We start from the raw sequence: 26,545 nt of genomic DNA, 5'->3' as shown, positions 1-26,545 counted from the left end.
CTGATAAATTTAACATTGGATTGCACATTATTATCACATCTTAGGTTCCGTTAACATGGTATTCCTCAGCGCCAGGACCTTTCGTCCCCAAAAATGGCCGAACGGTCTCTTACTGCGTTGTTATTTCACTCTTTACCGTTCCCCAAGGTCACCCAAATAAGCCGAAATTGATGACGCACACACAGAACGCAGATGGCTGAACATGTTTTCTTACCTTTTTAATGTTTATTTATCATCAATATGGGGGAGAAGGTGGACGAGACGTGCAGTTCGGAACAAACCATGTGAATCGAAAGAAAGAACAAAATGGGGACACACAAACTTATATACAATGATAAAATAGAAATAAATAAAGTCGAAACCACACGAGGCACCACAGATCACACTTATGCAAACATTAACATTGCAAGCAAGCACATTCCTTTGACTATGATGTGCAAGGTGGAAGGTGATGATGCAGCCTGTTGTAGAAGTCAGCGACAAAGCAAGCCATTGATGATCAGAACCTCAGGACTTGCATCCTGAACAAGCCCTTGTGACCTTGCTGTTGTCCTGCATGTTAGAAGCTCATCCTTTCAGCTCCCTTTCATCCTGGTCTTTCCCCGGGAGGTCGCTTCTGTCTGCTTCTTTTTCACTCTTGAGTCCTCCTGCATGCCGGCAGCACTTGCTTGTTGTTTATCTCCTCTCCAGGCTGTTGGTCTTCCTCCCCCCTCTTGTCATTCTCCAGAACGTCCTGCCCACGGGGCAGCCCCAATAAGAAAATGAATGTACAATCTTTTCTTCTCAGCCCTATCGCGAGTTATGCTGCCGTAGCTGGCACACACTGGCCAGGCAGATTGTGACGGCCTTTTCGCATACGTGTGAAATGTGTGCCTCTGTGATGGGAAGTCCTCACCTGGCCCCACCCACAAACAAGAGTTGTTTATCCATACAATATTACCCAGGTTATCCTGTATATAAATTACATACACTGCCTCCTCAGCATCACATGCAACAAAACTACTTACTCTGAAAGGTCCCTGTTACATGGCAATCTAACCTAGTCGACACACACGGACCATATTATACTTACAACAGTCCACCTATGAATCCCAAATACCCCTCCCCCCTCCCTTTCCACATAATATTATGCAATCAAGATAGACACTAATTGTGATCACACCTTGCTCTTACTCAACCCTTGCACACGTGAATATTAAAATAACACCTTTCAATTAGCTTGATTCTCAGATGACTCGCACACCTATACATTGTTACCTTGCACACATAGCGCAAAACAGGGTTAAACTAGAACCATACTCGGTAGAGTGCATTCCCCCGCCAGTCTGAAGAGTTTACTTTTTGTATCCCACTGATAGGCCACATCTGAATCCGACCCGAACCAACATCTAATCAGCTTGTTCTTGTCACCTAACCATCGCATCCACCTAGTTTTTTTTGTCGTAACTTGTCCACGCCTTTTTGAAACATCGTGCTATATATTGTTTTTGGCCCCATCTCCCAATGGTGAAGAATCATTTAAAATAAAACATTCTCACATCCAGATCCAGATCTTCACCAAAATCGAATCAATGCATCCTTGTCACACACCCAACCTGTCCACCAAATTTCGTCCAAATCTGTGCACAATTTTTTGATATCTTGCTGACAGATAAATAGACAACAGGGGTGAAAACAACTTTCATCCACCTTAGGTAGCGGAGGTAACAATTGGTTCACTCTTGTCTGACGGACGTCAGGAACTACTTAATTTAAAATGAATTCTATATATTGAACATGAATCGGAGCACAAACCTGCAGTTCTGCAGTACTTTGACTCCGAATTTGGCAAATTGTATGGAATCCTGTCCCAAGCATGCATGCGCACAGCGAAGCAAGGTAATTGATTTAGTCTGCCAATCTCGCAGTCAAACAAAATTGCAAACCATTCCAAAGAGGAAATTACTGTTTTAAGGGACGTCATAAAGAACATAAACAACAGGCATGAAGAACTAATTTATCATGGTGCAAAAAAATGTGTATCAATGGCGGTAAACTTCTGATGTAATGGGTTTTTTTTTGGGGGGGGGGGGGGTTCCCTGCAGCTTTTGAAACTTTTATTTTATTTCAATTGAATGATGCACATGATCACCATAGAACACAAATCGCCTTGTTTACACTTTCAAAAACCTTCAGTTTTGCAGTACTTGGACAAAACTTTATGCCACCTCGACCAATCAAATTTGCCACGCATTCTGAGGGCGGAGTAACAGCAAGCTTCAGACAAGATGGCGGCTCGTGCTCGAAAATATAAATCATGTTCGGAAACGCAAAGGAAGAGTTGAAAAAACTCTTCCCATGTTCTTTTCTCAAGACTATGTGGGGTAATGTGTTCTTTGAACTCTCGAGTTCGACCTTGTCAGAGGGACGGGGGGGGGGGGGGGACATTAGAATGAGCTCCGTCCGACCGACCGAGCATCTGTCCATGTACTCTTGTATACAAGATATTTCAAAAACCATTCAACATTTAGCTTTCATATTGCAGATATCTATTCATTTCATCTCAACATGATCAGATTACGGCGGTGATTGGCTGAATTTGGTTACCATGGCAACCATCCCGGTAACTTGGCTTGTATACATGATATTTCAAAAACCGGTCAAGATTTAGCTTTCATATTACACAGAACTATTCCTTATACCACTCAAAAGGTGAGGGACCTCGAGGTCAGCTCCTTTTTTTTCTTGCGTTAAAATGCTGAAGGTAAATTCCAACCCATGACAGCTGAAGTTCCATCTGATACATTGCACATCCTCTTTGAATGTACCTGTGCCAAACACTCCATCCTGTTATGATTCTGCAGTGATCTTGCATCATCGTCGTCAGTTATAATTTGTCAACAACAAAATGATTGTGCATTATATGATTGATTCAAAATAAATAGATGAAATAATTACAGTACATACGCATGGTGGTGTGTTGAAACGGTTCTAAATGTTCACTTGTGCAAGCATTAATTATTTAATAATTGGAAAGACTGGGTCGGGAAAGGAGAGAAAAAGAAGGGAAGAGTAGGAAATTTAGCTGTATCTTCAGAGGTGGAAGGGGTTGGGGGGGGGGGTACTGTTGCGAATCTGGAAGCCATGAGCACTCAACATTCAGGTCCCCATAGCTCAGTTATTTCGATCAATAAATGTGGATAGATAGCTCCCTTTCCCCTATGTCTAATGGGAATTAAGTGTGCATGCGCTGCGAAGTTATTTTATAGATAGTATTTTTACACTTATAATAATAACAACACGCCTTCACCTCGCTTCCTCAACCCGACGTCATAGCGCCCGTGGTGGGCGGAGTTCAAGGAGGGACCTTGGCGGTGGCTCTCGACCAATCAGGGGGATGCGAGCGAGGTTGCCGTCAGTCGGCCAATGAGCGCCACAACGCAGGACAATGTTACTCTACCTGTTTGAGGGGCGGTCCGCCGTGACGGCTGCCACGCCCCCCCACCCCCCGGTCCAATCAGCGGACTTGGCGCCCCTTTCGGCCAATCACGGGGGCGATGAGCGCAATTGCACACCAAAACCGTCCAGTGAGCGAGAGCGGGTCCGAGGAGGCGGCTCCTCCCCTCTGGAGAAGGGGTGAATAAGTGTTCGGTGCGTTCTGTCTGGAAGTGAAGGCCTCGTCCATCATTGCTGAAGCTGAAGGGCCCAATAAAGGCCGCGGCCATCATTTCTTCTGGGTGTGTGCGTTTGTTTCTGTGGGCCCAGTCTATAAGTAGCAATTGTTTAAGTGCCTTGTACATTATTTGCATTTCATTTCTTATAGTCGGTTTAACTCTACTCTTTGTGTGTTCCATTCCCCCCCCCCCCCCATTATAAAGAAATCCCCTGTACTGTTAAATGTTTCAGCTCGTTTCTGTGTTTTCTTTCATTGGTTTAGCACGGTGAGTGTTGGGAAATTTGGAAGCGGCAAATTGTGTATTTGGACCGACGGACCTCGCTAACCATCCGCTCAGGTTACGCACAGTTCGAGCACGCTAATGGCTCGTTCTGCTCGAGCTCCGTCGAGGGTGTGAATTCCTCGGTAGCTCGCCGCGTGGGTCTCTAGGTATTTTGAAGTTTGGCAAATAACCCTGTCCCACACAGTTGAATTATTGACAATTCACGGTCCTGTAAGGGACCCGTACCTTCGGAGTTATCCGAAAGGTACGATCTAGTTTCCGGGTGTTCGGTGGAGCCGACTCTACTGCTCCATCTAGCGGTCGTGCTCGCCACCGAAACTCGGCCCCACAACAGTACCACATCAAGAGACAACTGGCTTTGTAGGCCAACTTTGAAATGTGGATTGCCCAAGAAAGATCATAGCTGATCGTGAGACCCAAGAGTTTGAATGAGTTAACTTCCTCAAGAGGATTGTTAATGAAGTATATGGGAGGGGATTGTTTATACTTCTCTTTTAAAATATAAAGAATGTAAATAGCTCATTTAAGAGCTTATACATGGTGAAAATCCTAAACCTTTTAACTTATTACATGGGAGGGGGTTTGAGAGAGGAGAGAAAGAGTGAGAGAGGAGAGAGAGAGAGAAAGAAATATAGAGATAGATATATCGAAATAGATATTGTTACGGTTCTCGGAACCTATGCATACAACATACAGGTGTCCCAAGTAAGTTATTCCATTAAGTATATGTGTAGACAGATCCCTTCCTTGTGTTTAGTGGGAAATTAAAGGGGTGCATTGCGATGTTTTTTTTAGTTAGATTAATAAATCTTTATATCCCCACTCCATTTCATTGCAAAGGCAAATCCACAACAACCCACAGTACCCTCTGCCTGCTTGCCCTTCCTCTCGCTTGCAACTCGCGCGTGGGCTGAACAACCGCGTGTTCACCTACTCCCCTAACCGGCGACTCGCTGTCCGAGGCAAAATCCTCTTACAGTAGTTCCTTTTTGGCGAGTCCACACGTGTGGAGGGAGCGGGCTTCCCGGTATGGCCGAACCCCTACCCAGAGAGGGCGGACCCATGGAAGCCCCATCCAATCAAGGCGGACAGTGGCGTCAGCTTCACCAAGGCCCCTCCCCGCTGAGGGAGATGGATAAATTACGACACCATCCTCAGGGTGGAGTGCTTGGAGTTTGGAGAGTTTGTGAAGTGCTGAGACAGTTTGTTCTGTGCTGGAGTCTTGAGTTCTTTGGGGATCTGGAAAAGAAGCGAAACTGCAACAGACGCGTGGAAGCCCGAATCTTGTCCCAGGGCCAGTATCGTTTAAAGAAAGATCTGTGGAGGATCCAAGGAGTTCTTTGGGTGTCGTTCGTTGAGAGTGAGAGACTCAGCCTCGTCGCGGGAGATACCCAATTATCCTGGCTGCCTTGGATTCCACACACACACGAACTCCACATATGCGGCTGTGGGCCGAGCTGTGCGACCATTGTCAGGTGCCACACCACGGAGCATCCCTTTCCCCGGAACTCAGGTACCGAGAACTGCGACCTCAACTCCCTCCTTCCCTGGCTACAAAAGTCCTTTGCCTTCAACTGGGTTGATTTTGTCTGAGTGTGTGGCGTCGTCCATTAAGTAGAACTGTATAAGTTATTCGAACCTTGTAAATCTTGCCTGTATTATTCTCACGACAAGTCTGCTCTGTGTCTGCTTTATAAGTTGCTGTAAAATTGTCGCACTACATCTTTCTCTCATCTTCCCCTGCTAACATCCCCAATAAACCTGTTACCTGTTCCACATAACGTTCCTCGCTTTATTGTAAATAAATTATTATGAGAAATGTTCCCAGTTCGTTTTCAACTTTTCCTTCATTGATCCAGCATGGTTTGGATCAAGTTTAGCTGGGTTTTTATACCCGATAATCTGTTCATCCCAGCCGGTACGTTCTTGGCGGGTCCGCTCGGCTGCATCCGAACCGGAAAGGTAGTTGGTAGTTGGTGGAGTGATCCGGTTCGGGCAACACGTACCGAGGGCGTGGTTCCCCGGTAGACGACACCGCGTGGTTAATTAGGTAAATTGGTTCTCGACAAAAAGACCCTACGCTACGCGGTGGAGGTATTGGCATCCACGGTCGGTTAAGCGACCCACCGCCTCACGGAATTATCCGTGAGCGACGGCCAACAATTCTGGAGAGTCCGGAGGGAATCGACATAACTTTCCCCACCTAGCGGTCGTTCTCGCCACTGGACCTCCGGCCCGCAATTTCTAGCTATATATATATATATATATATATCTCTAGTATATAAAATCAAAATTGAAAGACATATTCCAAGTGTTTAACCAGGTCATGATTCTATCGATGCCTACAGAGCGGTACTGATACAGATACATAGCCCACCATGAGTGGTGTTTCTTATTGCTCTGGCTCTGTGTAGGTACGTGCAGTATCTGAAGTTGCGATGGACCATTGGCATTGAAGACACTCCTACTGTCGCTACGATCTTCTCACCAAGTATCAATCCCAAATATCAATCCAGCCTGGAACAAGCTGACGACATTGGTTTGCTGCGAGCATTTGACACATTCTTGGAGCACACACCACAGCTGGTTCTGCTGCTCGCAAATTCCAATTGTCCAATCAAACTATCCTATGGTGAGTTTCCATGGGGCCCGGTGCCTCTATATTTTATGAAACCTGCCTTTCACCTCTCTTCTGCTCGAAGATGTCTAACTACTCCATCTTATCTTCTTGAATCATCATCACAGCTCTCCGAGAGCCTCTCCTCTCTGAAGGTGTCTTTAAGCACGTTGGTGTTTTTTAACCTTAAGCTAAAATTACTTTAAAATGTTTTATTACTGGATGTGCTTGGTGATTAAGATTTCATACCAATGTCACTCTCAAAATGGCATTCTTAGTCCTCTTCTGGGACTGACAGGATGGCTGAGAGGTATGCACACGTTCCTCCAAGCATCACAAGGGACCAAATAAACATTTGGTGCAGGATCTCAGTCGACCTAGTTTTGCCAACTGTTTTCTTCTCCCCTACAAAACTGGGTTATAATACGCTGTTAAGTTCACGACACATCACTGAGTGATGAATGGACGATGAACCATCGCTGCCCACCCATCAGGGATGTGAATAAAAGTGGGATGGAAAGGATCTAAAATGTTTCATATTCGATGATGACATTGTTTTGCCCTTAATACTCCGTGTGTTTTGGAAGTAAAATTATTTGTACTCAAGCAATATTTATTTAACTTTGAATCGATCTTCCTTTGGTGTGGCGCAGGCTTTGGCTTGGTGATGTCCTTCTTTTCCATCTCATGGATGCTCTTGAACCACAAGAGAACCATGTGTAAATCGCAAGGCAATGAATCCAAGTTTCAGAGTTTTGGATGCTGCATCACTTACCTGCTGTTCAATCTCCTTCTGGTCACCCCTCGTGTGCTCTCCATCGCCTTGTACGTGTCATCCGTTAAGTACTACTACATCATCTTGCACCTCGTCGTAGAACTTACCGTTATGTTGATCATCTGTTACTTTGCGAGGACCAACTTTATGACATCAAGTATTCTGGAGTGGATTTATCGCCTCGTGATATCAGTATGCCTGATCTACACCTGGTTCAATATTGTGAAAGGCCCCACAAAGCGTTATAGGATCATCTACCACTGCTTCATTATAATCGACACAAGTATTATGCTTGTGCTGGCTTGGTGGTACTGGAAACAGAAGCCTTCCTCCCACATTGGCTTTGTGGTGATCGCAAGCATTGTGGCAGCTTCTTATATGCTCGGCTTGGTAATCACCTGCTTATATTATAAATGGATGACATACCGATCAAATAGGTGTGAATCTGATGAAGTAGATGGTGTACCGACAACCTCACTCAGCACTGCAGCAGTACACCAACCTTACCGCAGACTCCAAATGAACACCAGCAATCCTACGATGAGAGAAGAATTTTTTTGACTTGGAAGAGAAGCGATAAGAAATCGTTTAATTCCGTGATCATAATTCTGCTTCCATCGTAACCATTTTGCTCTTGTGTGTGAACACTGAGGCTATTCTGGTGTTACGTCACCATTACCACATATTCCTCTGCATACTAAATTGTACTCCAGATGCAAAGCCATTTCGTTCCACAGAGCAAAGGCAATGTGTACGTGAACTACAGATGTGATATGCTGCAACACGAGATTGCATTTGATGCTGTTATGCACATGATGCATAATGTGCACATATTGCATGACTATGGAGGGAGGAAGAAACACGGAGATGTGACTGTAAGCCCTTCCCTCTTGCCTGTTGTCACAAACAGGAGAGTAAATTATTCTGTTGGAGTGAAGGACGAGACTAAGTAAAGGAGTGGCTTATTCTTGGGAAGGAGAGGGCTTACAACATGAGAACTGAGCGAGCAATGTAACATGAACACACATCACCTGTCCTCATCTCATCTGCTCTTTTAATTCCTTTAACACTTTTTGTGCAAGCACTTAAAGGCAGTGAACCCCAACCCCCCTCCCCCTCCCCAATCCCTCAAAGAAGATGATGTATAAATAAAGTCTGAACAGTTAATTATGGCATGTTTTAAATGTCTTTAAAAAATTTTTTTTTTAGGTTGGCCTGTTTATCATTCTAAAAGTGTGTAACTATGGGTGCCAGGATCTCAGGTTCAAATTCTATACTGTATGCTATTAATTTGACCATTTACTAACATGTACTCTCACAATGGTACTGCAACAATAAGTTTTGAATAAGTTTTGCCATGAGCATTAAAAAGCAAGAGAACACGCACGCACCAATGGTTTGCCTTAAACTAATGTTGCACTGTTATCGAGTATGAATGTTGATGTTGTGAATGTAAACTTTGTAAGTGCCTTCAATATTTTTATTTGACTAGAAAATGGAATATCATTTTTTTTTACATTCACGTGTGTGTCAGGAAGAAAATGATAGCACTTTGTCCATATGTTGGGAGAGCATGAAGGAAGTCATTTTGAGGTTTGCCAAAAGCAGACGTCGTGCAATTGCATTCGAACACCACGATAATGAACGAGGTGAGAATTGCATCGAGGTAACATGTTGGTAAGCCATTTTGAGTTGGCTATATTCCATCCCACACTAACCTCTTGGTGGGAGCTGACATCATTGTGTGGTACACATTAACGATTTTTCTCAGTGCGATTTGTTGGTTGTGATTGTCGTGTTGGTTTTGATCCCATGATGATGTGAATACATTGCAATCAAGCTTTTGTACTTCATGCCTGTCCTTCATTTTTGCTCCAAATCTAACCGATTCCGTTCATTGGGCACTTGTTGCTTGGCAAGCAGACAATCAAAGTGCTGCTTGCAGTTTTTTTTTCTGCTATCTTAGAGGATGTTTTGTTATTTTGCTTTCTATGACAAATGAGATGAATAGCATTCACAGCACTTTGCCACCAAGACACCAGCTTGATAGAGTCGGGGATTTGTAATATTTTGCTACTTTTCTACATATTATGAAAGGACTCGGTTCCTTTAACCAGTCAGTACACATATTATAACATTTGCTTTTGCTGAACGCAAGCAATGCTTTTGAATGTATGTTTGCAAATTTGGAGATCAGGTGGGTAATTAATCTGACATTATGATGGGGTTGGTTGCGGAAGATTTTCACCCCTAATCTTTAACAAACCAGGCAGTCAGCTTCGAGGTGATTTGGGCTACCCACCAAAAGGTTAGTGTGGCAGGTGTTGGTGAATCTTGCCTGATCTTTGTGAGAAACACCATGGGATCTTTAATGTCTTCCAACATATGTGACACCCAGGGTTAACGGCCATTTGAGGGATGACAAATTTTGTGATGCAACAACCAACCTGTGAAGCACTAATCAAACCGTGTATAGTCAGGTCAGGAATCAAACTCGGGATTGACAGCTCAGAGGTAGGTGCTTAACAGCATCTTATAATGCTCTTGTGATACTTTCATGCAAATTCGAAATTTGATGATTAAAGAAGAAAAAGAGCAACCAGAGATTGCAGACCCTCACCAGGACTTGTTTTGTATGGTGTTTGTGTAGTTTTGTGTGGTGTATTTTGCATAGTGTTTGTGTACTGGTGTATTACGTAATTAATAAGACATAATTAGAACTGCCACTTTTTAACTGCTGGCAGTGATAACTGGGTACCAAGACATCCCGCTTTGATGCAACCCCGCTTTGATTGGACACCTGATCCTGACCCATGACGTTTTTCATTATTAATTATTGTTATTATTATATTGAATTTAGAATGGAATTGAAATAAATTCAATTCAAATCAAATTGAAGACCAAATAGGTATATGACTGCATTAGAGTCTGCAGATCTGCAGATGCAGATGACTGCATTAGTCATCAGAAGAAACTCAAACAAGGAAAAAGCAAAGATGAAGTCATCAGGAGAAACCTGGATAGGATTCACATTTCAGCTGCTGCTCTTCGACTCTCAAACCTGTCCAGGCACAGTCAAGTCAGCCTTTTTCAAAAAAAAAATCAAAAAATCAAAAAGAACCCAGATCAAAAAAATAAATAATTATGGGTTCTAGACCATGCATTCGATCAGGGTGAAATTTAAAACATATACTCTCCCATCACTACAAGGTCATAACTGTGAAGTTTCACGTCGATTAATGAAGCCGTTCAAGAGAAATAATTTTTTTAAGATTTTCGCTCAATCCAATATGACCATGTAACCGATCAATAATTATTCATAAATACCCTGGTATCCCCGAGGCTTGCGGAACATTTGTGTGAAGTTTCCCCTGTATCGGTCCAGCCATTCTGGAGAAGATTTTTTTTTATAGGTTTTTGGGTAAATCTAATATGGCTGCCAAATCATATGACCTTTGACGTCATATGTGTGAACGTTTTGTTTCTTTTGGATAGGCGGTCATCGTGTAAAGTTTCGCCTCATTCGGTTCAGCCATTTCAGCAAAGAAGTAAGGTCCGGCGAAATATCGATATTCCGGTTATATCAACATAATTTTTCATATTGACGTACCGTACCAGTATTGGAATTCTGAATATACCAATATACTGAAAAAAATCGGTATGAAAAACAAACAAACGGTACATCACCAACAATTTGAAAAAAGGTGTTTGCAATCTTTAAATACCATTCATAATTAACAAAGCTCTGATGCACTCGGCGTCTCGGCTAAACATGGAACAGTGAAACATGTGACGTCAAGACGTACCAGGAAGTAAGTACAGTATGTTTTAACGTTTAACCCTCGGCATCCGAGCTCATTAGTACAAGAAATCACGTTTTTCTTTACCCTCGTGGCTGGTTTTAAAGCAATTGCCAATTGGTTACTTATATGAATCAGGTATGCTTTGGAAACCCTGTCCATCGCTGGTCCCTCGTTCTTCTTCCAAAAAGTAACTCACAAACTCCTCAGTCCTCCCGATCCTACTCTTTTTGCTTTTCAAACCCCATAATTCCCATGGGAAGCTTTCCTCACCTGAATCCACACGTTCATTTCTCCATCTCAAGCCCCTCTCGTTGTCCTTCCACCTCACACCACTTCACACCATCCCCTTCAAACCCACCTGTTCATTCCACATCCAAAACCATCCCCACCATCACCACCACCACAATGAGCCCCTCCCCACCACCACCATGATCCCCCTCCCCCCACCACGATCCCCCTCCCCTCCACCACGATCCCCATCCCCCCCCCACCACGATCACCCTCCCCCCTCTGATTCTGGAGCTTAAATTTTGTCATGCTACTTAGTTTAAGAGATACTCGTGACTATTGCATGTGTGGAAATGAAATGAAATAAAACAACGAACGCTGATGTCTCCGGGCATTTATAAGCATTGCAATGTTCCCAGCAATTTGTAGCTATGATGAACAGGTATTCGATAATATGAGTGAGGAAAGAGAAAAAAAACAACTTTATCGTTAAGAAATCGTTGCGGCCTGTTTCAAGTCAATGCATGGTTGAGCAGGCCAAAAAACATGGCGGCTTCAGACCCCAGCGAGGTTACCCAGGAAACGCCTTACGACCCCAGCCAGCGAGGTGGCTGAGGATCACCCGATGAAGGATATAATTAAATAATCCCTTTAATTATCCACAAAAGGGGTGTTTTAATTAACCCAAACACCCAATTTTCACTCTTGCACTTCCTTGGAGTTTTCTTAATTTGCATGAAGTTTCAGGCTGCTAGGTTTTATAGTTATGGAGTTATGGAGAAGACACACTGACACACTGACACACACACACACACACACACACACACACACACACACACACACACACACACACACACACACACACACACACACACACACACACACACACACACACACACACACACACACACACACACACACACACACACACACACTGCCTTTTATTAACATAGATTTGACTTTTCATTTAAAGAAAAAATAAACTCAACAACACATTTGCATGACGATAATTTACGAATTTAATTATGTAATTATTCTGATGAATCTAATTTCCCACGATGAATTTAATTAGGAAATTCCTTTATTTATTTATGAAACAATATTTGGACAAAATGTTGTAACACATGCTGATTCATTGCAGACGTGGTATTGCCAAGCATGAATTATTTATCAAGGTTGTCTCATTAATTTTCACCTTTTTGTGACCTAAATGATTATTCATATTTTACTTGTTTTTGCATGCAGTTGAATGCATATTTTAGACTCTGAGGGCACTCCCTTGTCACAAGTTGCTGTTTTGTACAAGTCGAGATTAGTGCCATAGCACTTTAGCAAAGAACTTCTGTGACTCCAAGGGGCTGACTCGATCTGTAAACTTTCCCACCCGGATATCTCCCAATGATAAATCCTCCCTTCTGGACTTGGTGATAACTAACTTACTGACAAATATTTCCTGCTCTTCCTCTCCTCCAATTGGTTGATTTCAACAGTCAGCATCTTTCTGGCTATTCTCAGAGAGCTGCCTCAATGCCAGCGAGTCTGGCATTTCACTCAAGCTGATTGGCAGGGACTGCAAGCAGCCATTTCTCTTCAGGACTGGTTGCCCATATCTACTGCCCCTGATTTTAAACCAGTCTGGGAATTCTTCCACAGAAACCTGATCTTTCTCATGCACAGATCAATCCCATCTTGTCTTCAATTATCCTACCCTTCTTCCCACCCATAGTACACTGAATTCTGTGGTGAGGCAGTTTCACTGAACCAACTTGCCTTCTCTTCCTGGAAGGCAAATCTGACCAAAGGCAATCTCAGTGCATTCCAAAAAGTCCACAACAAGTGTGTGTCCACTCTCAGGAGAGACAGAAAACATCTGTCCAACCTCAAGAATGAACTTTCAAACTTGTCTCCTTCCTCTAAAACCTGGTGCGGCCTTGTTAACTGTCTCTGGAGTATGCTCCCCTTACATCCCTTTGCCCTCTTCAAATGACACCACAGCCAACTCCGCTCGTGAGAAGAGTTTTCAGTTTTGACACATGTTCGCATGTACTCACACAAACCTTCCTTCCTTTTTTTTGTGTTTGCTTCCAAATATTGTGTCCCCACCCCCTCACCCTTCCTTGTCATACTCAACTGCTCCTGGATTCTCTCATTTGTACTGAAGAATGTGGAGAGGGTTCTTCCAACCCTCGACTCTGACTGATGCTAGACCGGACTGCATCAGCTCACGTGTCCTAAAAACCTGCTCTTGCATTTCCTCTCTCTGCCCTTTTCACACTCTCATTTGTGCTGGGTCATCTTCCATCTGCTTCACAATCGCCAATATCACTGCACTACATAAAAAAGGTGCAAAAACTGATGCCCTCAACGACAGAGACGATCAACTTACTTCCAACCATCAGGAAGGTCATGGAATCTATCATCTTTGTTGATATTAAAATCCTTCCTTTTCTCAAACGACCTCATCGCAAATCACCACTTTGGTTTCGGACCAGGTCACTTATTCTTGGACATGCTGCTTCGACTCTCCCAAAAACGTATGGAGGCCCTCAATGTCGAGATGGGATCAGGGTTGTCTCTCTCGACATATGGTTTTTGATAATCTGGCATCCTGCCTTGTTCTCCAAAATGACTTGGGCATCCTCCGTTGTGCAAAGTCCTTCCTTGGCACACCTGAACTCCGATCCACCTACACGACCTTCATCCGCAACTTGATGGAGTGCTGCTCTCCCTTCTGGGCTGGCTCCCCTGCGTCACATGTTGCTCGGTTTGATGCTGTGGAAACCAAGGCCTTCAAGATTATTTGAATCTCCCATGTTGAAGCTGAGTCGATGGGTCTATCACTTTGCCATCGCAGACAGGTCAGTGGTGTCTCTGTCTTCCACCACCTCCTTTCTTGTCTTGTACCCTCTGTTTTTTCCGTGCATTGTCCCTCCCCTCCCCCACACACACCCCCATTTCTGCAGGGCTCAAATGGTCTATCATCAACCCCCTTCTGGTGAAACTACCTATATCCAGGATCACTGTCCACCTCCACTCATTTGTTCCTCTTTTTCCCCCACTTGTGGAACCAACTTCCACATCCTCTCCAATGTCATTCATCCCTCCAGTTGTTAAAGACAGCTATTCAACACAATCTCAGATCATCCCCAATTCAAAACCATGATAGTTTCTACCCTCGTTAACCCCACCCAAATCCTTCCTCCTTCCAATTTTCTCTCCTCGGAGTTTCCTTCTGTATCCAACTTATCCACCCCATGCATGCGTGTTTTGCATCCTGTTTTTATCTGTTATGTCCTGATCCGTTCATTGTATTCGCTTTTCCACAAGCCTCAACTATGTGTAAAAAATATATAAAAAAAAAAAAAATTAGAAAAAAAAGGTGACTTTTCTTATCATGCTCCATCAATGTAATATTTTCTCACCTGATTCAGTTTTGTGGGACTTACCTTAAAATTCTATTCTTCATTGGTGACAGTCTCTGTGCACAATATCCAATGATCTTTATGGCCATCCCATGATCTTTATGGCCACCCCACCCCTTCTATATACTTTCCTCTTCCCTTTTTATCACTCCTACAACTCCTTCCCTTTTTTTGTTTTATCACCCAACCCCACCACCCCTCATGAATACTATTGTTTGTTTATTTTTTCCAAATGATTTTGAAATTCAATATTGTGATGGAAAAAAGAAAATCACAGACACCCATAAAGGATTACATTTTTTATAAGTCGACAGCATCGTCCCACTTCACTTAAGTAGTTTGAACTGCTTCAGGTGGTGATGGACTTCCTCTTTCGGGTAGGGTTTCAGTGCCAGGCCAGTTGCAATGTTCTCTGGTTGTTCCACCCAAAGGTGATGGTCGACACCGTCAGCCACGAGTCTCTCTGTCAGTTCTCTCAAGGCATCTTCTCCGTCAGCCTGGAATATTGTCATATGCATTAGATGCTGCTGGAGGATTGATTTTTAATATCCTGCCTTATACTTGAGAAGGAGATGAGAATATGGTTTGCCAAATGTCATGACAGCTGATTATGTTGTATTTAAATGGTTGATTGAAATTCAGTGATGAGATCACTGTGCTGGTTTCATCATTTGGGGGAAGGGTGGGGGCAGTTTTACTAAAACAGTATCTCAATGAGATGAAAGCTAGAATTTGGCCAGGATATCAGCAAATGATGTAATTTTGAAAAGGTACCACAATAATTAACGTCCACAAGTGAATGTTGATAGGATGGCTGGCTTTTAACGTCCTCGCTAAATGATGGCATAGTCTTTCACACTACACAATGCCAATGCAACAGTAGGATGCCAATGGGTCAGGAATACAACCTCGATTGGACAGCTTTAAGTTGAGTTCACACTTGTATGAACCTGTGAACATCGAATATTTACTCAGGACAACACCAGTGACAACTTTTGGAAAGGTTGATCAGTAACTCCATGAAATCACAGAAGCAGAAAGATAATGTTCATCGAGAAGATTAAATTGTGTAAATGTGACAGTTTCGTCAGGTAAATTGGTTTTCTATTTGAGGTCATCAATCTTACCTGAAATCCAATCTTTCAGAAAAAAAATTGATGGTGGTGGTTCATCAAGTCCATCACTGATACAACTCTTATCTGTTCTTTCACTCTTGATGGATTAAATTACAATAAAGTTCTCTTTGTAAGGCCGAGTACCTTTAACTTGTTCAGTCACTGTCTCAAATCCCATGCTTCAAGTATCCATACTTTGAATGCTCTACAATCATATTTCTCCTAGGCTGGCAGGATAACCTCGAGGTAAGCAAATTTGCCTCAAAGGTGTTGAGCCTGGGTTTGAATCCCGGCCAAGCTATAAACCATCACCCTGGTGTTTCACAGGTAGGACGATTCATCAATGTGTGTGCCATCCCTTGGATGGATGTTAAGCGGACGTCCTGTCTGCCAACATCAGTTGGCCGATGTTAAAAATCCCACAGTGTGCTTCATGAAGAGTATGTCAGTTATCGCCAGCACCCTGAACAAATTCCAAATTACTGCCTTGATTGCAGGTAGCAATTATTGGTCTTGTCTTCCTCGAGGTTACCTGACACCAGGTTACACTGCTTCCTATCCAACCACACTGTGCAACCAGGTGACACTGGTTACACAGTGTAGTTGCTCTCTGGGCAGCAGCTTCTGCACTGCAAACGAATTGACAAGGCGGTTTGCTTGCTTCCAGTGAATGGCCTTCTTTTGATACAAAGGGCAACCTTCAGAATCTTTGGTTGGGCTCTGCATCTTCAATTTGTGGGACACAGAAAGAGTAATCGTCGGCGTAGCTCGTGAAACGTACAAACATGCGTGAAAACACGCTCGTGTGAAATTTGAAAAGTTCATGCAACCAACATTGTGAAAAATTATGCATACTTTGTTCCTCTATGGATACTATACTGGAAAAATGCTCACCGCCAGAACGACCTTGTGCATCCGTCCAAGATCAGCCAGGTATCGCTGCGTGTGTACATCTGCACGAAAAATGTGCAGTGCCGCAGAGCATGCATGACAGCCCTGCGCGACCACGGCACCAAGTGGCCAGCCCATCACCTTCTGAAGGTCGCTACGAAGGACCACGTATTGAACCAGATGGCTCGCCATGTGCATTCACTCACAAGCAAGGAGGATCCCTGGTGCACACAAGAACACACCGATACATACATACCATATCATGCCAAAATATGAAATACAGTACACCCTGCAGTATTGTACAATATATGGCAAATACAACCTTAAATGTAGTTTTGCAGCAATATAGTGCACATAGTCAGACACCCTACAGTGTAGTTTGGGGCAATATACTGTACATAGTTATACAACCTGCAGTGTAGTTTGGGGCAATATTGTTAAGAATCTGGAAAACAATTCGCATTCACACATACAGTTGACCCAAAGTTGTTATTTCGTTAAGTATATGTGGATAGTTAGAATCCCTCCTTTATGTCTAATGGGGATTTCATGTGTGCTGCGAGTTTCTTTCTAGTTAGTTTTCTCCACTCCTTCAGCTCCATTACACACGTGTTCAAGGCCACAAACGTAGACGGAGTATCCATTGCTTCAGAGCCGACTCCGCCCCAGCAAGATGGAATGTTCCTTTCGTCCAATCAGGGGTGAGATCGCTTCAGCTCTGACTCCGCCCCATCAAAGAAGAATGTCTCCCCTGTCGACACTGGGGAAGACAACAGGGCCTCTCTCGGGGGAGGAGCACTGAGACGCCGACACGCCCCTCCTCCAATCGCGGCTGGCCACCACGACACCCGAAAACGGCCCATCCAATCCGGAGGCGAGTTACCCGAGAGCGGATCCCTCCACCCTGCACGGGGGAGGGATAAGAAGGATCGTGAGCTATATCCGGGGGGTTCCTTGGTTCCTTGGAGGTCGTTCCTTGCTTCTGGTCTGCTGGGCTCTCCTGGTCGGCGGTCCTCGTTCGTGGCTGGCCGGGTCGTTCGTAGGATCCTGGCTGCGCTCGTTGGATTCTGGTTCGTGGGTTTGAGTCCCACCGTGGTGGGTTGTGTTGGAGCGCTCGAGCTGGGGATCCCCGTTCCCTTCCACGGACTCCGAGCTATACAATTGCGGGTCGGTAAAACCGCACGAGGCGGCCAGGTACCCAACCAAACTCTAACCCCCAGTTTGCCTATCCTCCGCGGCTGGAGGGTCTGAATAAAGGCCAGTTGGCGCCATTTCTTTTTAGGTGTGTGTGTCTGTCTGTGGCCAGTCTTACAAGTAGAACTGCATAAGTGCCTTGCTTATTGTACATTGCATTTTAGTTGGTTTAACCCTGCTCTGTGTCTCCCTCCCTGATTATCCCTAAACCCTCTTGTTAAATGTACCAGCTCGTTTCTGTGCTTTCTCTCATTGGCCGAGCATGGTTCGGGTTTGAGTTATGGTGAGGCCGATTGTGCCGTAAATTGTTATTTGGGCCCGCGCGGCTTTGGTAATTCCCGCTCGGTTACGCGGGACCCGAGTCGGTAACAGCGACTCGGTTTGGACAAATCCGGCCGAGGGTGTGGCTTCCCCGGTAGTTTAAATCGCGTAGTGACTTAGGTATTTTGGCTAAAGACAAATAACCCTACGCTACGCAGTTTAAATATTGGCGTCCACGGTCCATTAAGCGACTCGTCGACTTTGGAGTTTTCTGGGGTGACGATGTTCAATTCCGGGTGTTCGGTGGGAGACGGCCCAACTGCTCCATCTGGCGGTCGTTCCTCGCCCTCGAACCCGGCACCACAACAATATACAGAAGGTTGTTAAACATTCAGTATATATAATACATTGATCCTGTTTCGCCTGTATTTCGGTGCATTGAACATGATATATTTAATATTTCAAGCACGATACCGAATGGCTCTGTACAGTGCAGCACAACGCAGTAATTTTACCTTTACAGTGCAATGAGTTGGTATTGGAGGCCACAATGTGTATTAAATTCAGGAAGATGTTCAAGAGTCAACAAAGCTAAGAACACCCATTCCATCGGTCCTCGTGGGATGTTATTTCACAGACCACTTGTGACCGTAAGGAGGCGGCACGTATCACCCATCTTCAACAAGGGTGAGAAACAAGATCCGGCCAATTACCCACCGGTTAGCCTTACTTCCGTGGTGTCAAGGTACTTACTTACCTTACTTCAGTGGTGTGCAAGGTACTTACTTACCTTACTTCAGTGGTGTGCAAGGTACTTACTTACCTTACTTCAGTGGTGTGCAAGGTACTTACTTACCTTACTTCCGTGGTGTGCAAGGTACTTACTTACCTTACTTCAGTGGTGTGCAAGGTACTTACTTACCTTACTTCAGTGGTGTGCAAGGTACTTACTTACCTTACTTCCGTGGTGTGCAAGGTACTTACTTACCTTACTTCCGTGGTGTGCAAGGTACTTACTTACCTTACTTCCGTGGTGTGCAAGGTACTTACTTACCTTACTTCCGTGGTGTGCAAGGTACTTACTTACCTTACTTCCGCGGTGTGCAAGGTACTTACTTACCTTACTTCAGTGGTGTGCAAGGTACTTACTTACCTTACTTCAGTGGTGTGCAAGGTACTTACTTGCCTTACTTCAGTGGTGTGCAAGGTACTTACTTGCCTTACTTCAGTGGTGTGCAAGGTACTTACTTGCCTTACTTCAGTGGTGTGCAAGGTACTTACTTGCCTTACTTCAGTGGTGTGCAAGGTACTTACTTGCCTTACTTCAGTGGTGTGCAAGGTACTTACTTGCCTTACTTCAGTGGTGTGCAAGGTACTTACTTACCTTACTTCAGTGGTGTGCAAGGTACTTACTTGCCTTACTTCAGTGGTGTGCAAGGTACTTACTTACCTTACTTCAGTGGTGTGCAAGGTACTTACTTACCTTACTTCAGTGGTGTGCAAGGTACTTACTTGCCTTACTTCAGTGGTGTGCAAGGTACTTACTTGCCTTACTTCAGTGGTGTGCAAGGTACTTACTTGCCTTACTTCAGTGGTGTGCAAGGTACTTACTTGCCTTACTTCAGTGGTGTGCAAGGTACTTACTTGCCTTACTTCAGTGGTGTGCAAGGTACTTACCTTACTTCAGTGGTGTGCAAGGTACTTACTTACCTTACTTCAGTGGTGTGCAAGGTACTTACTTGCCTTACTTCAGTGGTGTGCAAGGTACTTATTTACCTTACTTCAGTGGTGTCCAAGGTACTTATTTACCTTACTTCAGTGGTGTGCAATGTACTTATTTACCTTACTTCAGTGGTGTGCAATGTACTTATTTGCCTTACTTCAGTGATGTGAAAGGTACTTACTTGCCTTACTTCAGTGGTGTGCAAGGTACTTACTTACCTTACTTCAGTGGTGTGCAAGGTACTTACTTACCTTACTTCAGTGGTGTGCAAGGTACTTACTTACCTTACTTCAGTGGTGTGCAAGGTACTTACTTACCTTACTTCAGTGGTGTGCAAGGTACTTACTTACCTTACTTCCGTGGTGTGCAAGGTACTTACTTACCTTACTTCAGTGGTGTGCAAGGTACTTACTTACCTTACTTCTGTGGTGTGCAAGGTACTTACTTACCTTACTTCCGTGGTGTGCAAGGTACTTACTTACCTTACTTCAGTGGTGTGCAAGGTACTTACTTACCTTACTTCAGTGGTGTGCAAGGTACTTACTTACCTTACTTCAGTGGTGTGCAAGGTACTTACTTACCTTACTTCCGTGGTGTGCAAGGTACTTACTTACCTTACTTCCGTGGTGTGCAAGGTACTTACTTACCTTACTTCCGTGGTGTGCAAGGTACTTACTTACCTTACTTCCGCGGTGTGCAAGGTACTTACTTACCTTACTTCAGTGGTGTGCAAGGTACTTACTTACCTTACTTCAGTGGTGTGCAAGGTACTTACTTGCCTTACTTCAGTGGTGTGCAAGGTACTTACTTACCTTACTTCAGTGGTGTGCAAGGTACTTACTTACCTTACTTCAGTGGTGTGCAAGGTACTTACTTACCTTACTTCAGTGGTGTGCAAGGTACTTACTTACCTTACTTCAGTGGTGTGCAAGGTACTTACTTGCCTTACTTCAGTGGTGTGCAAGGTACTTACTTGCCTTACTTCAGTGGTGTGCAAGGTACTTACTTGCCTTACTTCAGTGGTGTGCAAGGTACTTACTTACCTTACTTCAGTGGTGTGCAAGGTACTTACTTGCCTTACTTCAGTGGTGTGCAAGGTACTTACTTACCTTACTTCAGTGGTGTGCAATGTACTTATTTACCTTACTTCAGTGGTGTGCAATGTACTTATTTACCTTACTTCAGTGGTGTGCAAGGTACTTACTTGCCTTACTTCAGTGGTGTGCAAGGTACTTACTTACCTTACTTCAGCGGTGTGCAAGGGACTTACTTGCCTTACTTCAGCGGTGTGCAAGGTACTTACTTACCTTACTTCAGTGGTGTGCAAGGTACTTACTTACCTTACTTCAGTGGTGGGCAAGGTACTTACCTTACTTCAGTGGTGTGCAAGGTACTTACCTTACTTCAGTGATGTGCAAGGTACTTACCTTACTTCAGTGGTGTGCAAGGTACTTACCTTACTTCAGTGGTGTGCAAGGTACTTACTTACCTTACTTCAGTGGTGTGCAAGGTACTTATTTACCTTACTTCAGTGGTGTGCAAGGTACTTATTTACCTTACTTCAGTGGTGTGCAAGGTACTTATTTACCTTACTTCAGTGGTGTGCAAGGTACTTATTTACCTTACTTCAGTGGTGTGCAAGGTACTTATTTACCTTACTTCAGTGGTGTGCAAGGTACTTACCTTACTTCAGTGGTGTGCAAGGTACTTACTTACCTTACTTCAGTGGTGTGCAAGGTACTTATTTACCTTACTTCAGTGGTGTGCAAGGTACTTATTTACCTTACTTCAGTGGTGTGCAAGGTACTTATTTACCTTACTTCAGTGGTGTGCAAGGTACTTACCTTACTTCAGTGTGCAAGGTACTTACCTTACTTCAGTGGTGTGCAAGGTACTTACCTTACTTCAGTGGTGTGCAAGGTACTTACCTTACTTCAGTGTGCAAGGTACTTACCTTACTTCAGTGGTGTGCAAGGTACTTACCTTACTTCAGTGGTGTGCAAGGTACTTACCTTACTTCAGTGGTGTGCAAGGTACTTATTTACCTTACTTCAGTGGTGTGCAAGGTACTTATTTACCTTACTTCAGTGGTGTGCAAGGTACTTACCTTACTTCAGTGGTGTGCAAGGTACTTACTTACCTTACTTCAGTGGTGTGCAAGGTACTTACTTACCTTACTTCAGTGGTGTGCAAGGTACTTATTTACCTTACTTCAGTGGTGTGCAAGGTACTTATTTACCTTACTTCAGTGGTGTGCAAGGTACTTACCTTACTTCAGTGGTGTGCAAGGTACTTACCTTACTTCAGTGGTGTGCAAGGTACTTACCTTACTTCAGTGGTGTGCAAGGTACTTATTTACCTTACTTCAGTGGTGTGCAAGGTACTTATTTACCTTACTTCAGTGGTGTGCAAGGTACTTACCTTACTTCAGTGGTGTGCAAGGTACTTACTTACCTTACTTCAGTGGTGTGCAAGGTACTTACTTACCTTACTTCAGTGGTGTGCAAGGTACTTATTTACCTTACTTCAGTGGTGTGCAAGGTACTTATTTACCTTACTTCAGTGGTGTGCAAGGTACTTACCTTACTTCAGTGGTGTGCAAGGTACTTACCTTACTTCAGTGGTGTGCAAGGTACTTACCTTACTTCAGTGGTGTGCAAGGTACTTATTTACCTTACTTCAGTGGTGTGCAAGGTACTTATTTACCTTACTTCAGTGGTGTGCAAGGTACTTACCTTACTTCAGTGGTGTGCAAGGTACTTACCTTACTTCAGTGGTGTGCAAGGTACTTACCTTACTTCAGTGGTGTGCAAGGTACTTATTTACCTTACTTCAGTGGTGTGCAAGGTATTCGAGCGCTTCCTAAAGCAACAACTCATGGCACACCTGGAAGGGCAGCACCTACTGGCCTCCGCCAACATCGTTCGTGCCTTCCCAACCTGCTATCGGCGTATGACAGTTGGACCATCGCGGTCCAAACACCACTGGCGATCAAGAAATCACTCGACAAAAAAAAATCAGGATTTATACATACACCGCTCAACGGCACGTTCACCTCCAGTCGTCGATCAAAGTACTCCTGACGTTTGTCGAACCGCTTTGTGACAAATAATCAAAACCAAGTTCATTTATTCAATAGGAAAATCGAACATATGCCCACGACGGAACGGATTTGAATAAACGAATGAAGAATCACATGCCAACAATACTTACCAATACGTCTTACCAATACACCGCCCCAATGCCCCCCCCCTCGTCCTTTCGAGTAATAAACGGGTATGTCAAGTAACACGATAAAAAAAAATTCATCGAACATCATGAGTATCACACAGCTTCTGTACCTGGGTATGCACTGTGCAATTGCTGCTTAATGCCAAGGGTAATCAGATGAAAAATGACGATTTTTTCAGATGAAATTTGATGATTTTATAAGTTTGACCTTGAGTTGACCTTTTTGACCTCAAAAATAGTTGGTTTTTTTCCCCCAATCCAGTGACGCGATATGAAAATCCTGTTCAAATTTCAAGTCAATCGGATGAAAAATGACGATTTTAGAAATTTCACCTCAGGATTGGATAGGAGTGGTAGATATAAGAAACAGTTCACGTTGGCATGGCGACGACACTGGGGTCGGTGCAGCGCAGGCACGACGGGCCGAGTGGCCTCCTCCAATAAAACAACAACAACAACAACAAGCGCGTACTCCTCTTCCTCATTTTAATGTGTCGGCTGTCTGCATGCTTGGCGATGGGCCGCTCCTCCAAAGATAAGCGAGACGTGTATTACCGGTTGGCAAAGGAGCAGGGATGGCGGGCCCGAAGCGCTTTCAAGCTTCTCCACCTCGACGAGGAGTTCCACCTGCTGCAGGGTGTGAAATACAGGAAGGGCCAAACGCCTACCCTTTTCTTACTGATCTGCCGTGTCTATACAATTATATATACATATATGTTACGATGTTAAATGAGCCGGAGTATGCGTGAACTGTTTGATCCGATGATGATGTGAAAGTCGTCAATCAAATCACCTGAAATGGCGACAAGATCGTCGGTTACGGGAATTGCAAGCAGGGGGTGCTGAATGACGGAGCACCCCGAATTTGAACATGAAGGTTCGAATGTGTGGTCTTCATTCTCCCATCTGTGTTCAAGATATAAATAATCCATTGACCATGGCCTTGAGCCGAATGTCCTTTGTTATTTGCCTTCGTGGTTGTAGGACGGCAGTCCATTTCCATGATGATCCTCCTCTTCTGTCGTACGCAGTGCTGGGCTGCTTGGTGGCATCATGGGTGAAGGCACGGCTAACCCTAACCCTAACTCCTTGGTGGCATCACGGCTGAAGGCACAGCTAACCCTAACCCAAACTGCTTGGTGGCATCATGGCTGAAGGCATGGCTAACCCTAACCCTAACTGCTTGGTGGCATCATGGGTGAAGGCACAGCTAACCCTAACCCAAACTGCTTGGTGGCATCATGGCTGAAGGCACGGCTAACCCTAACCCTAACTGCTTGGTGGCATCATGGGTGAAGGCACAGCTAACCCTAACCCTAACTGCTTGGTGGCATCATGGGTGAAGGCACAGCTAACCCTAACTGATTGGTGGCATCATGGGTGAAGGCACAGCTAACCCTAACTGATTGGTGGCATCATGGGTGAAGGCACAGCTAACCCTAACCCTAACTGCTTGGTGGCATCCTGGGTGAAGGCACAGCTAACCCAAACTGCTTGGTGGCATCATGGCTGAAGGCACAGCTAACCCTAACCCTAACTGCTTGGTGGCATCATGGGTGAAGGCACAGCTAACCCTAACCCTAACTGCTTGGTGGCATCATGGCTGGAGGCACAGCTAACCCTAACCCTAACTGATTGGTGGCATCATGGCTGAAGGCACAGCTAACCCTAACCCTAATTGCTTGGTGGCATCATGGGTGAAGGCACAGCTAACCCTAACTGATTGGTGGCATCATGGCTGAAGGCACAGCTAACCCTAACCCTAATTGCTTGGTGGCATCATGGCTGAAGGCACAGCTAACCCTAACCCTAACTGCTTGGTGGCATCATGGGTGAAGGCACAGCTAACCCTAACCCTTACTGCTTGGTGGCATCATGGGTGAAGGCACAGCTAACCCTAACTGATTGGTGGCATCATGGGTGAAGGCACAGCTAACCCTAACCCTAACTGCTTGGTGGCATCATGGGTGAAGGCACAGCTAACCCTAACCCTAACTGCTTGGTGGCATCATGGCTGAAGGCACAGCTAACCCTAACCCTAACTGCTTGGTGGCATCACGCCTGAAGGCACAGCTAACCCTAACAGCTCGCCCCCTCTTCACGAAAGACGTCGTGGGATCTTTAACACCTACAAACTAATACCAACACATGGGATGCCAGTTTAACGTCTATCGGAAGGACGGCACACACACTGATGAATCTCCCAGCCTGTGAAACACCAGGATGACAGTTTATAGCTGGGGTGGGATTCGAACTCAGGCGAGACAACTTACAGGTGTGTGTATACCTCCAGTGAACCCCTAGTGACCTAGTCCATCCTGCCAGCCCATGATGACCTTTATCACCTTTTTTTCCTCATTTCCCTATCTGAGGTTGTTACCTCTGTTACCGAAGGTGAAGGAGGTCATGTTTTCACCCCTTTCTGTTTGTTTGTCTGTTTTGTGTGCATGCTATCTCAAAAAAAAGTTGTGGATGGATCCGGACGAAATTTTGTGGACAGGTTCGGTGTGTGACAAGGAAGAATTGATTCGATTTTGGTGAAGATCCAAATCCGGATCCGACTACTAGAATTATTTAATTTTCTTAGGTGATTCTTCACCATTGAGAGATGGGGCCAAAAACGATGCCATACCGTCTCGCATGATAATTCAAAATGTAATGGATCCGACATATTCTCGTAGATCAGGCATTATGTGGTGGAGGTATGCGCTCTACCGAGTGCCCTTCTAGTATGGCATTGCTTCCTCCTGAACACCATTGTTTTCTTCTAACAATCTGCTGTTCAACAAAATATACTTAAACCTTGTGACCGAAACCAACCTATTTCAATGCCGCCGCAAAATCCTCAACCCTCTCCAAAAAAAAATTATATATATATATATATATATATATATATATATATATATATATATATATATATATATATATATTTCAGGATTTCCTTCTGAATTTATCAAACATTTCACAATGCTTTTTGTGTGACGCGAAACACAATCGACAAACGTGACGGCATTGAGCATCGTCACTGCAAAATGCAGGCTTGTGACATTGCGAAGTTCATGGTATTGTTATAACACTTCGGTTTATTCAGACAGAAAAGATGAATTTGCTAATTTGATGGATGAAGTTAATGGGATGTGGATTATGACGTAGTAATGATGGTCCAAATGGCGCACTCTTACCTCTCACGCCATGTCTCCATGAGACGGCCTGTGGCCGAGCTGCACAGGAGCTCCGCGTCCTCACTGCCAAGAGATACTCCTGAGTCAGATGCCATTACCTTGTCTGCTCATCCTCCGCATCTATCCGCCACCAGCATCGTTTCCTTGTGTCGTCTGATGCACTCG

The 26,545-nt window shown here is 44.3% G+C and overlaps 3 protein-coding genes across 21 annotated transcripts in view; 2 read left to right on the top strand and 1 right to left on the bottom strand.

The window, feature by feature from the left end:
- LOC147034798 (XK-related protein 8-like) overlaps positions 1-9,174 on the top strand; it is a 37,599-nt gene extending 28,425 nt beyond the window's left edge. For all 3 annotated transcript variants that reach the window (XM_085889209.1, XM_085889216.1, XM_085889226.1), the window contains 2 exons: positions 6,353-6,570; positions 7,209-9,174. In XM_085889209.1, coding sequence (XP_085745335.1) covers positions 6,353-6,570; positions 7,209-7,891 — 901 coding nt within the window. In that variant the 3' untranslated portion in view covers positions 7,892-9,174. The remainder of the gene's footprint in view (positions 1-6,352; positions 6,571-7,208) is intronic.
- The window catches only part of FTSJ1 (FtsJ RNA 2'-O-methyltransferase 1), a 69,967-nt gene continuing 51,343 nt past the window's right edge, over positions 7,922-26,545 (top strand). For 2 of the 6 annotated variants that reach the window (XM_085889277.1, XM_085889259.1), the window contains exon 1: positions 23,564-23,835. In XM_085889277.1, coding sequence (XP_085745403.1) covers positions 23,688-23,835 — 148 coding nt within the window. In that variant the 5' untranslated portion in view covers positions 23,564-23,687. Of the gene's footprint in view, positions 8,980-23,563; positions 23,836-26,545 lie in introns of those variants that run through there. The other 4 variants (XM_085889268.1, XM_085889286.1, XM_085889306.1 and 1 more) reach the window with 4 other exon arrangements.
- PTRHD1 (peptidyl-tRNA hydrolase domain containing 1) lies at positions 15,070-26,402 on the bottom strand. 12 transcript variants are annotated; one of them, XM_085889419.1, is made up of 3 exons: positions 26,381-26,402; positions 16,793-17,010; positions 15,070-15,280 (listed from the first exon to the last, which is right to left on the bottom strand). In XM_085889419.1, exons 2-3 carry the CDS (start codon positions 16,985-16,987, stop codon positions 15,110-15,112), a joined length of 366 nt encoding a protein of 121 aa, XP_085745545.1. In that variant the 5' UTR covers positions 16,988-17,010; positions 26,381-26,402; the 3' UTR covers positions 15,070-15,109. The 12 variants fall into 12 exon arrangements, with proteins under 12 accessions (XP_085745545.1, XP_085745506.1, XP_085745535.1 ...); XM_085889380.1 differs by lacking the exon at positions 26,381-26,402 and adding an exon at positions 23,532-23,669; XM_085889409.1 differs by lacking the exon at positions 26,381-26,402 and adding an exon at positions 23,309-23,411.

Source organism: Eptatretus burgeri, chromosome 1 (assembly GCF_056783735.1).
Source record: "Eptatretus burgeri isolate ZD-2024b chromosome 1, Ebu_testis_v1, whole genome shotgun sequence".
Taxonomy (NCBI): domain Eukaryota; kingdom Metazoa; phylum Chordata; class Myxini; order Myxiniformes; family Myxinidae; genus Eptatretus; species Eptatretus burgeri.
Note: the sequence above shows the minus strand (reverse complement) of the source record. Positions and strands in the feature narration are given on the sequence as shown.

What these genes read in the sequence shown, in the direction of transcription:
- PTRHD1 (XM_085889419.1), bottom strand. Translation starts at nt 16,987, where the DNA reads ATGCACATGGCGAGCCATCTGGTTCAATACGTGGTCCTTCGTAGCGAC. An exon ending in TGCACAAGGTCGTTCTGGCG is followed by an intron (nt 15,281 to 16,792) that starts GTGAGCATTTTT and finishes ACAATATTCCAG; the next exon opens with GCTGACGGAGAAGATGCCTT.